General features: G+C 42.1%; 1 protein-coding gene across 1 annotated transcript in view; it reads left to right on the plus strand.

The window, feature by feature from the left end:
* The first annotated feature begins 426 nt into the window (after positions 1-426).
* DCT (dopachrome tautomerase) overlaps positions 427-14297 on the plus strand; it is a 34556-nt gene continuing 20685 nt past the window's right edge. Inside the window, exons 1-5 of the mRNA XM_025875267.2 lie at positions 427-736; positions 8862-9161; positions 11219-11319; positions 11459-11625; positions 13200-13379. Coding sequence (XP_025731052.1) covers positions 442-736; positions 8862-9161; positions 11219-11319; positions 11459-11625; positions 13200-13379 — 1043 coding nt within the window. The 5' untranslated portion in view covers positions 427-441. The remainder of the gene's footprint in view (positions 737-8861; positions 9162-11218; positions 11320-11458; positions 11626-13199; positions 13380-14297) is intronic.

Genomic DNA, 14297 nt, shown 5'->3' on the forward strand with positions numbered 1-14297 from the left:
AAAGTTATGGGCTAAGGAGGAAAGGAGGGGTTTAGAAATACCGGTATAATAAGTAGTATGACTGCAGTACCCCGTAAATTAACTCAATTAGACAAAGCCTGATTTAACGGGGGAAAGATGGTGAGAAGCGCTACCCTCATTAAATCTGGCTGTTAGAGGCGCTTCTAATGGCCTTAAATTTGTTTTAGTTGTTTGAATCACATAAAATAGTCCGTGCGTGTGCATGTACACACGTGCACTCACGTGGGTTCTGCGATTTTTGCAGGTATTTTTTTAAAGAGGAGAGGAATAGAGTGCAAAACAAAACGATATCAACTCCCCCACCCCCCAAAACCAAAAATCAACTGAATGAGCACTCAAGAGCTCAAGAGTGGGAGACAAGGAGAAAGGCAGGGTAGAATCAGGGAGTGGAAAGCAAGAGGGAGTTCTGCTGATAAAGCCATGAGCCCTCTCGGGTGGGGGCTTGTGCTCAGTTGCCTGGGCTGTGGGATCCTGCCTGGAGCCCATGCACAGTTCCCCCGGGTCTGCATGACGGTGGACAGCCTGATGACCAAGGAGTGCTGCCCGTCGCTGGGTCCGGAGCCCGACAACATCTGTGGCTCCCAGGAGGGCCGGGGCCAGTGCATGGAGGTGCAAGCTGACACCAGGCCCTGGAGCGGTCCTTACGTGCTACGGAACCAGGATGACCGAGAAGGTTGGCCAAGGAAATTCTTCCACCGGACCTGCCGATGCACAGGTGAGGGAGGCCGGCAGACCCGGCCATGTCCTGAGCCGGGTGGGGAGGCCCCAGTTGGGAAAGGAGCCCCTTCTCAGGAAGAGATGAGACTCTTAAAACTGTTAGACTAGGCTTTAAGTGGCCAACCAAGTTTGTTTTTCACAGGCAGCAAACTGAGTCGGGCTGATGTCTTGGTTCTATTTTTCACACCCTCTGTTACATCTAGTTATGGAAACCAAATGGATATTACATGGGCCAAGCCTGGTTATGTGAACTCATGCCAACATGCCATTGGCTTGTTTGTTGGAAGGGGGAAGCTAACGAGCTCCAGAGTCAGCTTTGAAGCTCAGAGCAAGTTCTTTCAAGATGGATTCGGTGGCCTCCCCTTCTGAAATGGGTTTGCACTTGTAGAAGAGGGGGGTGGGTAGCCTTGGCATCTAGAAGACAGGCATCCAAGGCAGGTGTTTCCAAGGTCCCAGCCTCAGCGTTTCTCGTGTTTGGAATGGGTCTCAAGCAGAGTACATCTTGTTAGTTAAGGTTGTGCCTGGGTTGTCCCTTTGCCCCTCGGAGGGCTGTGGTGGGACAGAGCTTCTGCGGGCTGGGGAGGGAGAATCCCAGGATAACAGTGGCTTTTTCTGCTCTTGCCTGGGTTGGCTGTGGGCATTTCACCATTTGCTCAGTGTCCCTCTTTCAGACCTTGGTCTCTCTTATGACTTCTTTGAAATCTCTGTGCATTTCTTGTGCCTCCAGCTCTTCTGAGCCTTCTCAAATCCTCCTCAGTAGTGCCTGTCTGTGTTCAGCAGCCATGCACAGCGGTGATAAACACTCAAAGGCTGGCAGAGCATCGGACGCACAGAAAGTGCATGCGGCAACATTAGCAAAGCCCTTGGCCACTGTTCTACAGCACCCAGCTGCGTACCAAGTTTTCCTTCTTAAATTATTATTTTTCCTTACATTCTCATAGAATGCTGGCACATAGGGAATCCAGATAATGGGGCTATGTAGGGATATAAAAAGGTAAACTAAGGAAACGTACAAAGGACTGCAATGTTGAGGTAGGAATGATGTTAGTTTTTTTAACAGGCAAAAAATTCTGGCTGTATAATCATTTTGTGGTCATATTATTAATTCTGCGACTCCAAGGGACTCCTAGTTTTGCGTTGGGCATTCATTGTGACAAAAGTTTTAAATAGCATATTGAACATATACTATCCATTTTTTTCTGAGCTAATTGAACATTGTCTTCTATAGACATTATCTCATGGATTCTCCTGGCTTGTGTCTGAGAAGCAGAGGTTTCATATTACCTGTGTGATTAAAACCACACTACACAGTAACTTCTTTGTCTATGACTCAAAAGTTCTTCTAGAACACTTATTTCCAGGCCAAATCAACGAGAGAGTGCTACCACTTATAACGGTTGGGCCTCTCCATTTATGGAATCCTGGGGCAGAAGATATTAAGAAATCAGATATAACTCTTACCTCTTCTTATCATCATCTACTTTATATTTTTGACCTCGTAGGCAAGTTTGTTTTGTTTTGGTTTTTAAAGGTGAGGATGGAGAGACTAGAGAATGGCAGAATAGAAAAGGATAATTATAATCTCCCTTTCCAGGAGGTAGACCTATAAATATTCCTCCAGAAGTGACAGGAAGTTAGGGGCACAGTGATCCACTTCCTAACATAAAAAGGGATCCCCTGTTCTGAGGAGGATAAACATATACCTAGGAGACAGTGGGTCAGAAAGAGGGTTTGGCCTGTGAGTCTGGACTGTTAAGGACATCACATGTCTGTAGGTCAGTCCAAGGAACAGAGCTTTCTCAGTGTGTATGGTCTCCATTCCCAGCCATTGTCAAGGCCTTGGCTGCTCCTGAGACCAACTACTAGCCTATGGCTCTCCTCCCCTCCTCCATGATTTGATCTGTGTAGACTCATTCAGGACCATAGCTCTTTCCATACCAACTCTGGATGGCTCCCCTTATGTTGGCTAAATGGTCTTATTCTTTGAGTCTCAGGGCATCAGACCAAGTCCTAGTGGCTGAGCTGGAAACCAACTTAGTATAAACAGTAATCACCATTCTATGATGTGTCATGTGTCCCAAAGCAAGACATAGGACCTTCATTCAGCTTATTCTCCCCCAAAGGGTGCGTTGCTTGCCTTCCAAGGGTAGCTTTTCATGGTTTGGGAAGCAGTCTTCAGAATTTCAACCTGATCCCAAAACCTGAACCCAAAAGCCCTCCTGTCTGTTATCCTCATAATTTTTTGCAAATAGGACTCCTGGGATTCTTCTAGGTCACCCAAAATTTATTAGGGAAGAGATCTAGTTTAGCTTCTGGAAAGCAGACTATTGGTGACCCTGAACTTTGTTAATGCAGTGGAAAAATAAACAGACCATTTACCTGTCAATGGACATTTAGATTGTTTCCACATCTTGGCTATTGGGAATAGTGCTGCAATAAACATGGGAATGCTAATATCTCTATGAGATTCTGATTTCAATTCTTTTGGACAAATATCCAGAAATGGAATTGTGAGATCATATGGCAGTTCTATTTTTAATTTTTGAGGAAGCTCCATACTGTGTTTTTCCATTGTGGCTGTGCCATTTTGCATTTCCACCAACAGTGCAGAGGGATTCCAATTTCTCCACATTTTAGCCAAGTGGTATATACATCCAACTGAACTCTATTCAGCCTTAAAGAAGAGAAGGAAATCGTGCAGTATGTGACAACATGGATGAACCTAAGGGGTATTATACTAAGGAAATAAGTCAGTCACAGAAAGACAAATAAGGCATGATTCTACTTATATGAGCTATCTAAAGTCAAATTCATAGAATCAAAGCATGGAATGCTAGTTACCAGGGGCCAGGGGAGTGAGACGTAGAGAGGTAGTAATCAGTGCACATAAAGTTTCAGTTAGGCAAGATGAGTAAGCTTAAGAGAGCTACTGTACAACATTGCACCTAGAGTCAGCAATAATGTATTATACTCTTAAAAATGTGTTAAATGTTCTTACCACAATAAAATAAAATAAAATAAAATAAAATAAAATAAAATAAAATAAAATAAAATACCCCATTGTCTTCATGAGCTTGAAGCTGGTAAAAGATATTAGCCTAACAAAGAGATAAAAACAAACTCTGGAGGGGAAACCCCCTAAATGATGTGCTCAAATCCTCTAGAGAGAAGTTCTCTATTCTCTATTATCTCTAGGGATAAATTGGAACCCAAAACCCACCAACCTTAATTGTCAGGAAGAGCTGAATTTCGGGAGACTTGGCATTAGCTCTTCACCTTACACATCTCACTAGCCAATTGGCATTTCTGAGAACATACCAGTTGCAGCTGTGTTCTTGGACTTTTGGAAAACATGCACACCAAATCGTTTTTGAACAGTTGTCAAAGAACTGCTTGTTTGTACAAGTGACTAAGCGCCTCCGTTTTTCCAATCTCTGAAATGGGGATAATGATGAAACCGCACTTGTAAAATCTTTTTGAGCTCTGTAGATGAAAGGCTCTCTGTGAGTATAAAGTATTGTTATTAAAATAATAGAATCTCTAATTAAAAGGAATAGGCTATTTAGAGCTCCTTGTAAATTCACTAATCGGTGGTCTTTAAGCTTATTTAGTCTAATAGCCTTCTGAGGTTAAGCTGATACAGTTCATGTAGGAACGTGCTGGCTTGGTTCTCACTCTCTTTTCCATTGCTCTCCCAGTCCTAAGTAGGTTTACGACTTTGTCTTTTTAAATTTAATTTTTGCCCAAGGACATACTCAATGGTAGATAGATTGGTATCTCGGGGTCCTTTAGTTTTCCTTCTCTCTCCATTTTCTAGTAAGAAAATGCCATCTCTCCTAAGAGGCCCGTCTTGTAGTTTTCGCTGCCGCTATTGGTAGAGTAGGGGAATAAATGAACTCAGGTTAAGTTGATGTAGGGAACCACCAGGGAATCTAAATTAGAGAAATAAGCACTTTGTGTGCTGGGTTTCCACGTTGTTGCACTTTTCTGTTGTCGGCAACATTTTCATGAATTCTTTGGACCATGTTTAGAAGCTCTAAACATAAAAGGGGCCCGAATGCAGAGGTTTTGGAGAGATGCTGGAAAAGGAATTTTTTTTTTTTTTTTTTACATTTCTGGGCCGTAGGTGAGCTCACATGCAGACAAGTGTGTTTTTTTTTTAATTTATTGGGTTATAATTGATAAGTGTTATTATCTTAGTTTCAGATGTACAACACAGGGATCCGACATTTGTATACACTGCGTACTGAAAGTTCCTACCTAATAATGTTGACTGTATCCCTCGTGTTGTCCATTATACCCCATGACTTATTTATTTTGTAACTTGAACTTTGTACTTCTTAATCCCCTTCCCCCCCATTTTGCCTCCTTCCCCTCTCCAATTCTTTCTTCTTACCTTCTACGTTGCTTTTCAGGGGCAAGTATGGTTTTGTAAAAAGAAACGTCTTTGCTCAACATAATTGTGAAGCAGCTCTGGTCTTCTGAGTCAGAATTAATCATATCGTCTTTTGTCTTCTGTGGTGCTTGGTTTATTCCTCTGTTTTCACTTTTCCCCACAGTTTGACTTGCGTTGGTGGTTCATTGCACACACGTCCTTCATCCCCTGGATGAAGACGTTGTGCCTTATGTCTATCTGTATCTTTTAGTACCTAATGCCTTTTATTCCATTATTCATTGATTCATTTATCATCTACCCGACTAACATTTATTTAGCACCAGTGATGCTAGGCCCTTCAGGTACAAAGGGGAAAAACGCAATATGATTTTTTTTAAAGATTTTATTTATTTATTTATTTGACAGAGAGAGATACAGCGAGAGAGGGAACACAGGCAGGGGGAGTGGGAGAGGGAGAAGCAGGCTTCCCGCGGAGCAGGGAGCCCGATGCAGGGCTCGATCCCAGGACCCTGGGATCGTGACCTGAGCCGAAGGCAGACGCTTAACGACTAAACCACCCAGGCGCCCCCGCAATATAATTTTTAAGGTGTCCACAGTGTCGTGGATGAGGAAGACAGGCAGGAAAACAAATATTTACAATACTGTTTCTATGTGGTATCTAGTAATAATAACACTTAATATAGAACTGACTATGTACCAGATGCTGTTCTAAGTGCTTAATATGATAACCGGCTTGTTTTCCATGAGAACTCTGTGATGTAGAACTCTTATCCTACTATGACAGATTTGGAAGAGTGAAGTCCAAAGCTACAAAGCATGGAAACTTCTTCCAACATAACAAGTGGGAGCACAGAGAGAGGCATGCTGAGTTTTGACCGCCCTTTAGGCGGTCGGTGTTAATAAATTATCTGTTGAATAAACAAATGAGGGAGATAATTAGCTATTGATCATTTTGTTTCTAGCAACCAAAAATAATTGTGGTAAAGGAAGTGAAGGAGTATTAAAACTCATGGCGTAAGTTAGGAATTACTCAATTTCAACAAAATTCAAAGACAAGTTTTATGCATTTAAATGTGGAATTGTATTGAATTGATTATTATAAAATTGAAGTGTGCTATTCCTTAGCATTTCGAAGGAGAGACTCACTCTCCTATTGCAAAGCTGTGGCTATATATTCACCTTCAGTCATCTGGCTCTAGGTAAGTAGCTGGAAGTTTGGGCATTTAGTATTCTTCGGATGCATTTTCTCACTCACTCCTCAAAAATATTCTATTCCTGTAAAAGCTGCCAGAGAAGGTGATATGTTTTAATCAAAGGTGTTTTGAAACAGATATACAATTTTAGTAGGTTCCCTGGGGGAAAATAACTCCGGAGCATTTGTATAGTATCTGGTACTTTGTTGGTTGCTCAATAAATATTTATAAATAATTTCTATTTAATAGCTTCACTCTAGTAATCAATGTAAATTTTAATGTTTAACTGAAACTATTCTACAACATGTTTAATTCTTGGGGCTAGTAGAATTTTTTCTGTTTAAGTATTTTTTACTTATGTTCTCATATGATGTTAAAGCAAAGAAGTCTACAGATAACTGAGCTCTGTGAGGGTGGGTAGGATATTTTGTATGTTTTGAGGAGCATTGAACCCAAATAAATTACCTTAAGAAAAATTTTTCCTACTCATATCTTTAATGACATTTTCTTTAACCATCAAAAAATCCATTGGGTTAATAGAAAAGGAGGCCTGTGCATTTTTGTTTACATAATACAAATGCTGATCCTTTTGTTTCATGCTCTTGTAAAATTTTCTTTGCCTGTAGAAATTCAAATGATCCTCTCTCTACTACGGTCATAGTATTTTTTGCTTACCTCTGCTTTGGTATTTACAGTTTATCAAAATTATTTACAGGGCCTGCTTTTCCTTCTAATCCACAAGGGTAGGGAGAGAGAGGAAGAAGAAATTTTATGTTTATTGGATTATCTACCACATGTTTTATACTTCTTTGTTTTTAGTTAATTTTCAAAAAAAATTTCAGCTCTGGTGAGGTATGACTACAAATAAAAGTGTACGATTTTTAAAGTGCACATCGTGGTGACTTGGTTTTATATTTCTTTTATTCATGCAACAAATATTCATTTTGTATAAGGCCGAGCACAGGCCTAGGCAGTGGGGTAACTGCCTTCCAGTTGCCTGTACCTGAGACAAGTAGATAATTACTGTTGGTGTGGTATATCCAATGGTGGGGGCATATGAGGTACCAGGGGAGCTCAGGGCACTAGCATCTGACCCTGACATGTTGAGTCACGGATGACCTTGTAGACAACCCATCGTGAGGCAGAAAGCAGGAGTGGTAACCCAGGCAAAGAGGAATTTAAGGAGATGATGAAGGAAAAGTGCTGTGGATTGAAGTGAGAGCCAGGAAAAAGGTCTGGGAGGAGGGGGATGGGGGAAGGGGAGGGGGTTTGGGGAGGAAGGGAGGGGGAGGAGGAAGAGAGCAAAGTTGGTCTCCCATGTTAACGCTTTATGTAACTCCTCTAATCCCCTGGGAGATGAGCATTACCATCCCCTTTTGCTTCAACTTTTTGCTCCAATAACATTTAAATGTTTACTCTCTAACTTATCACCACCTAGGGAATGAGGTGCTGGTCATACCAGAGGCAGTAATCAAGACTAAAAAGGGAAAAGTCCAGGACAAGCTGAAATAATTTCCACTTTAAATGCTAATCAGGAAGATGCTTATTAGTTCATATGACTAGTACTCCTTCCCTGGGTAGATAAAGCAGGGACATTTGTGCCGTGGACGGGGAGCCCTGCAATGATTTGCACTTGGTGATACCGTGGCAGCTAATTCACCTTTATGACCCACCGGCCTCCATTGATTTTTGTCTTAATGCTGTCTCCTTTGTGAAATAAACCAGCTTTTGTAATGTTAGATTTCACCTAAATTCCTGGAAATCAGCTTATTTATTGTGGTTCCACCGGGAGCTGGGTGTATATCTTCTTCCTTCTCTAAGTCAATGAGCCACACTCACTCTGTGTGGGCCCTGTTGTGTGTGCCACAGGATAGCAGGGCTCAGCAGCGAGCCCATCCAAGACAGCGGGCAGCCCTGGGGGTGGGGCTGTGGGGAGGAAAGAGAAACTCGTTCTGCCTCCAGTTCTGGAAGCCTAAAGTCTCAGGTCGAGGTGTCAGCTGGGTTGGATTCTTCTGAGGCCTCTCTCCTGCTTTGTTGGTGGCTGCCTTGTCCCTTGGTCTTCACATGGTCTTCCATCTGTAATGCCTAGTGGCCAAATCTCCTCCTCTTGTAAGGACACCAGTCATATTGGATTGGGGGCCACCTCATGACCTCAGTTTTAAGTTAATTACCTCTCTGAAGACCTTAGCCCCAAATACAGTCATATACTGAGGAACTGGGGGTTAGAACTTCAACATAAGAATTTTGAAGGGACACGGTCCACCCATAACAGCTTGTGACCCCTTTCATATTGTTTCTTTGCTGGGAATATTTCTAAGGAACTCTAGTACTCTGTTCACTTGGAGATGCAAACATTTCAAGAGGAGAGTAAGGGAAGGAAATTGGCTTCCTTTGCCTTTTTGCAAACACTTTCATCTTTTCCTCCTTTTAATCCTAGAGTTCAAATTCAGAAATTTCTTCCAAGCTACATAAACTGACTCCCTCTTCCATCTCCCCCCCCCCCCCCGTTTTTTTTCCTTTTAAAAATAAACCAGGACATTTTGCTGGCTACAACTGTGGAGTCTGCAAGTTTGGCTGGACCGGTCACGACTGCAATCAGAGGAAAGCCCCGGTAATTCGGAAAAATATCCATTCCTTGACTGCTCAGGAGAGGGAGCAGTTCCTGGACGCCTTAGACCTTGCAAAGAACACGACACACCCCAACTACGTGATCACCACCCAGCACTGGCTCGGCCTGCTGGGGCCCAACGGGACCCAGCCACAGATTGCCAACTGCAGCATTTATGATTTCTTTGTGTGGCTCCATTATTACTCTGTTAGAGATACATTATTAGGTGGGTTTTTTTCTCAGCAGAGGGTATATTATTATAGTTTGGGGATGTGGGGGGATGGGTGGGGAAGTAATTTCAGGGAAGTTAATTAACAAGAGAGCAACCTCAGGAAGGGTTAGGCTTATGAAAGTCAGAGGATTATCAAATGCTCCCTGAAGCTAGGATGGAGCACAGTTTACCAGTACGTCGGTTGACATTTGGGAAGATGTTTTCTCCTGTAGTGGGTATTTTGCGTTCAAAGTCTAAACTCTCCTCTGTGAAGCTATTAATCTTCAAAGGCAAGAGTTGGTGAAGCGGAGGCAAATTCCTTTTGATTCCAGAAGAAAACATGTCTAAATCTGGCCATGGAAGCCCTCTCTGACATTTTTCCTCAAATTAGAGGAATTAACGGAACATGTGCTAAAGCACATGAAGCTTCTTTGTGCAGAATTAGAGTGTTTGTGTGGAAAGTGCATATCTCATTAAACCCGCATGTGTTAGTCTTTAGACTTTTGGTCATCATTCATGGTGCCTGTAATATGGTGCACTGCTGTTGGGATCCTCGGGTTTTTTCAGAGTCGTATTGTCAAGGAAGAGCATAAGCTGCTCCAGCAATGTAGAGTTCCTCCTGAATTAACCCTTTGAACCATTACAGTGGATGCCTGGGTAAATGGTGCCCCGCCCTTCTAGAGCCTAAGACTTGGACTGGGAGCTTGTTTGTTAAGAACTTCATTAATCTAGTAGGACCAGCTACACCCTCAGATATTTCTCAGTCAGTGAACACCACAGACGTCAGCCCGCTCCAGGGGGATGTGCCTCCATTCCTGGTTCTATTCTGTGTACTCCTGATGCTTTCTTTGGCTGTACCTGTTATCCCCACCTTTGGGGTCCCTTGTTGGGATCAGGGTGAATGAAGATGTCAAACTCCCTTTGAATAGTCAGATTCTCACTGGAATTTTCTGTCCTTGTGTTTATCACTGGTTCCCCATTGCTTGATTTCACCTCATTCATTCGTTTGGGGAACATTAAGCTTTGTTTTGAATTAAAACACTTAAAAAAGACTGTGTAGCCATCAGGAAGTGATAGCATGTCTTTCCTCAGTGTGAGTCCTTAAAAACTCTTGCCTCTCAGGTAAGCATCTGTCTTTATCAATAGATAAGGAGGCTCTTCTGGCTATAAATCTTTATAGTTTTCCTGTCATCGCTCAGAGGAATTTTTGCTCTATGAGAGGGTTTTCTCTCAAGAGGGAAAGAGGACTATAGTTTCTGGTCATACTTAGGAATTAAATTTATATTCGTGTCTGTTCAGCTCTCTGAAGTTATTATAGGTACTTTGAAAAAGAACTAAAGCCAGCTAAAGTTTCTACATAACCATCAAAAGCTTTTATGAAGGCGGAAGAAGGATGGAATGGGCAGTAAGGGGGTCATTAAATTGCCCAAAGCTTTTCACTAAAATCGGTGGTTCCAGTGGCCAGCCAAATTGGTTTGAATGTATTTTTCTCTCTTCTAGTCTTGGCTACCATGCTTGTCAGCTGGTGGTTGTAACTGACTGAGGGCAGAGGCACAATCCATGAAAGTTCTTTTTGGTGACATAAATGCCTGAATTAGGACTAAAAGCAGTCCAAGTTGTTTTATTATTAATTAATCCTTCCCTTGTAAATGTGTGCATTTGTGAGGAATAGGTTTGAAAATATCCTTTGAAAATATATTTCATTGAGGTCTTAATGATCTAGCCCTTTGGATAACATTATTTCATCTTAATGAAATGTTACTTAAAAATTAAACATTTGACAGGGACTCTCAAAGCTGAAAACGACCTAGATATGTCTGGATCTCTGTTGACAATCAAACTTTTGAGAGATGGAGAATTTATCCTAGAAGTGCTAGTTGCTTCTGAAATTGTTTTGTTGTTGCTGTTCTTGCTTTCAGAGAGATAAATGACAAAAACCATTTTTTTTTTTTTTCCGATGAGAACAGCTTGGACTTACTGGCTCTGCAGACACATCCCACATTTAATGTAAGGACTAACATTAAAAAAAAATGCTATTCCATGATCTTTAATATGTTTCCCAATTGCTTTAGGACCAGGGCGCCCATACAAGGCCATAGACTTCTCACACCAAGGCCCCGCCTTTGTTACTTGGCACCGGTACCATTTGCTGTGGCTGGAAAGGGATCTCCAGGTTGGTCAAAACTATGCCTTTGGTATTTTTTATTTTGCATTTGGTCAAGACCCATATCAATCTTTGCTTTATGTGCTTTCTTGTTGTATTTGATATTGATATATTGAGTTACATAACTAGGCACACCCTTTGCTTTTAGCAACTCATCGACAATGAGTCCTTTGCTTTGCCCTACTGGAACTTTGCCACCGGGAGGAACGACTGTGACGTGTGTACAGACCAGCTGCTTGGCGCTGCAAGACAAGATGACCCAACTCTAATTAGTCAGAACTCAAGATTCTCCAGCTGGGAAATTATCTGTGATAGGTAATGGTATATACGTACCTGCACTGGAAATCCAGAGACCATATTTTCCTAAGTCTGAGAGATGGAGAGGCACTTTATATTTCTGTTTCTAATGCAGGCTGGATTCTCTGTACATGTTTCTGAAAATGATTTTCCTGAGGGAAGGGGGATTTTGAAAAATTCTGAGCCCTCTTATTTTTTTTTTAAATTTTTATTTATTTGAGAGAGAGAGAATGAGATGAGAGATAGAGAGCATGAGAGGGAAGAGGGTCAGAGGGAGAAGCAGACTCTCTGCCGAGCAGGGAGTCCGATGTGGGACTCGATCCCGGGACTCCAGGATCATGACCTGAGCCGAAGGCAGTTGCTTAACCAACTGAGCCACCCAGGCGCCCTGAGCCCTCTTATTAAAAAAAAAAAAAAAAAAAAAAAAAAAAAAAAATAGAGGTCTGGAAATCGCACCTGTGAATCGAATGGGCTTATCCTTTCTAGATCGACTGTTTTAAAATTAGAATTAGTTTCTGCATTCAGCCAAACATTTCTTAAGTACTGATCATATTCCAAGGAGTGTAATAGTACTGACAATACAAAGATGAATAAAATAGCTTCCCTTTTGGATATCGTTTTATATTTCCAAAGGCAGATTGCTTGTAAACGAGTTACAATACAATGTGAAACGTATCATGATAGATGTAAGTGCAAAGCCAAGAAGAGAGTCAGGGGAATTCTCTAAGAGGCAGAGGCACACACCACAAACAGATGGAGGGGAGGGTGGTGAGTGTGTCCTAGGTGGAGGGAACATCATGTATGAAGCTGGAAAAGTCTCTGGAAACAGTCCTGTATAGCTAGACCATCAGGCGATGGTGAGCTGAGAGGGGCAGGGGATGGGGCGGGGGAGAATGATCTCTGAAGTATTGAAGAACACAGCATAAGCAAATGAGCAGCCTGTAGCCCATGGAGAATCCTATCCTCAGTGATTCCTTAAATTTGTTTCTTTTTTTCTAGCACACATCTCAAAAAAAGATTCCCCAAGAGGTTCTTCTGCCTTCCTTTATTATTTATACATTTATTAAAGGTTTTATTTATTTATTTGCGAGAGACAGTGCGAGAGAGCATGAGCAGGGGGAGGGGCAAAGGGAGAGGGAGAAACAGGCTCCCGGTTGAGCAGGGGGCCCAAGATGGGGGCTCCACCCCAGGATCCTGGGATCATGACCTGAGCCAAAGGCAGATGCTCAACTGACTGAGCCACCCAGGTGCCCCTGCCTTCCTTTATTTATCTGTTTCCTTCAAATCTTCCTGTTTTTAACCTAAGGGCTCTAGCTCTCCTGCCCAGTGTCTTTGTCGAGCTTCCTTGAACACACCCCTAGTCTGGGCATGCATGTGTTTGCGGGGGTGTAGGCCAATCTAGCAGGGATTCCCCCCTTCTACACCCTAAGCTTTTCCTATAGCCCTCTGGATAGTGCTCCCCAACATGTTGGGATGGGTAACTATAATAAGATTTTATCATGACTAAGATTTTGATTGGTTTGCTTGGCCCAAAGTTATGATAATATCCACAGATTAAAACATTCCATTTTTACTCTCCTTACAACCCTTAGCCTAGATGACTATAACCGCCGGGTCACCCTCTGTAATGGGACATATGAAGGTCTGTTAAGAAGAAATCAAGTGGGACTAAACAGTGAGAAATTGCCAACTTTAAAAGACATACAAGATTGTCTGTCTCTCAAGAAGTTTGACAGCCCTCCTTTCTTCCAGAACTCTACCTTCAGCTTCAGGTTGGTGCTCTGAGCTCTGTTAGACTGGCATTTTAAAATACTTTAAGGTTTTCATGCCTGTGGTTGTAATGAACTGGAAGGAGATCTGGGTGTTGGGAGCCATGTACAAAGCTAAGTAATGCAGAAGACTTGACAAGTGAGGATAACAAGGAAACAGTGTTAGGAAAGTCATCATCCACCCACTATAATGAATAGTGTAGTTTTAATATTTTCTAACGGCTATTCAAAACCATCTTTTGTACTTCTAATTATGGCCTATATAGGTACAGTGTTCAGAACCGGGGTACTTCATTTTTTTTAAAGATTTTATTTATTTATTTGACAGAGAGAGACCCAGAGAGAGAGGGAACATAAGCAGGGGCAGTGGGAGAGGGAGAAGCAGGTTTCCTGTGGAGCAGGGATCCCCATGCTGGGCTAGATCCCAAGACCCTGGGATCATGACCTGAGCTGAAGGCAGATGCTCAATGACTGAGCCACCCAGGCGCCCCACCAGGGTACTTCATTAAACAGCATTTCTATACCCCAACAACAAGACAGAGGAAAGATAAATTAAGGAATGGAACCCATTTACAACTGCACCCAAAACCATAAGATACCTAGGAATAAATCTAACCAAAGAGGCAAAGAATCTGTACTCAGAAAACTGTAAAATACTCATGAAAGAAATTGAGGAAGACACAAAGAAATGGAAAAACATCCCATGCTCATGGATTGGAAGAACAAATATTGTGAAGATGTCAATGCTACCTAGAGCAATGTACATGTTTACTGCAATCCCTATCAAAATACCGTCAGCTTTTTTTCAAAGAAATGGAACAAATAATCCTAAAATTTGTATGGAACCAGAAAAGACCCCGAATAGCCAGAGGAATGTTGAAAAAGAAAAGCAAAGCTGGTGGCACACAATTCCGGACTTCT

This window comes from Callorhinus ursinus, unplaced genomic scaffold (genome assembly GCF_003265705.2).
Source record: "Callorhinus ursinus isolate GAN/ISIS: 27379988/994484 unplaced genomic scaffold, GSC_fseal_2.0 scaffold7, whole genome shotgun sequence".
NCBI lineage: Eukaryota > Metazoa > Chordata > Mammalia > Carnivora > Otariidae > Callorhinus > Callorhinus ursinus.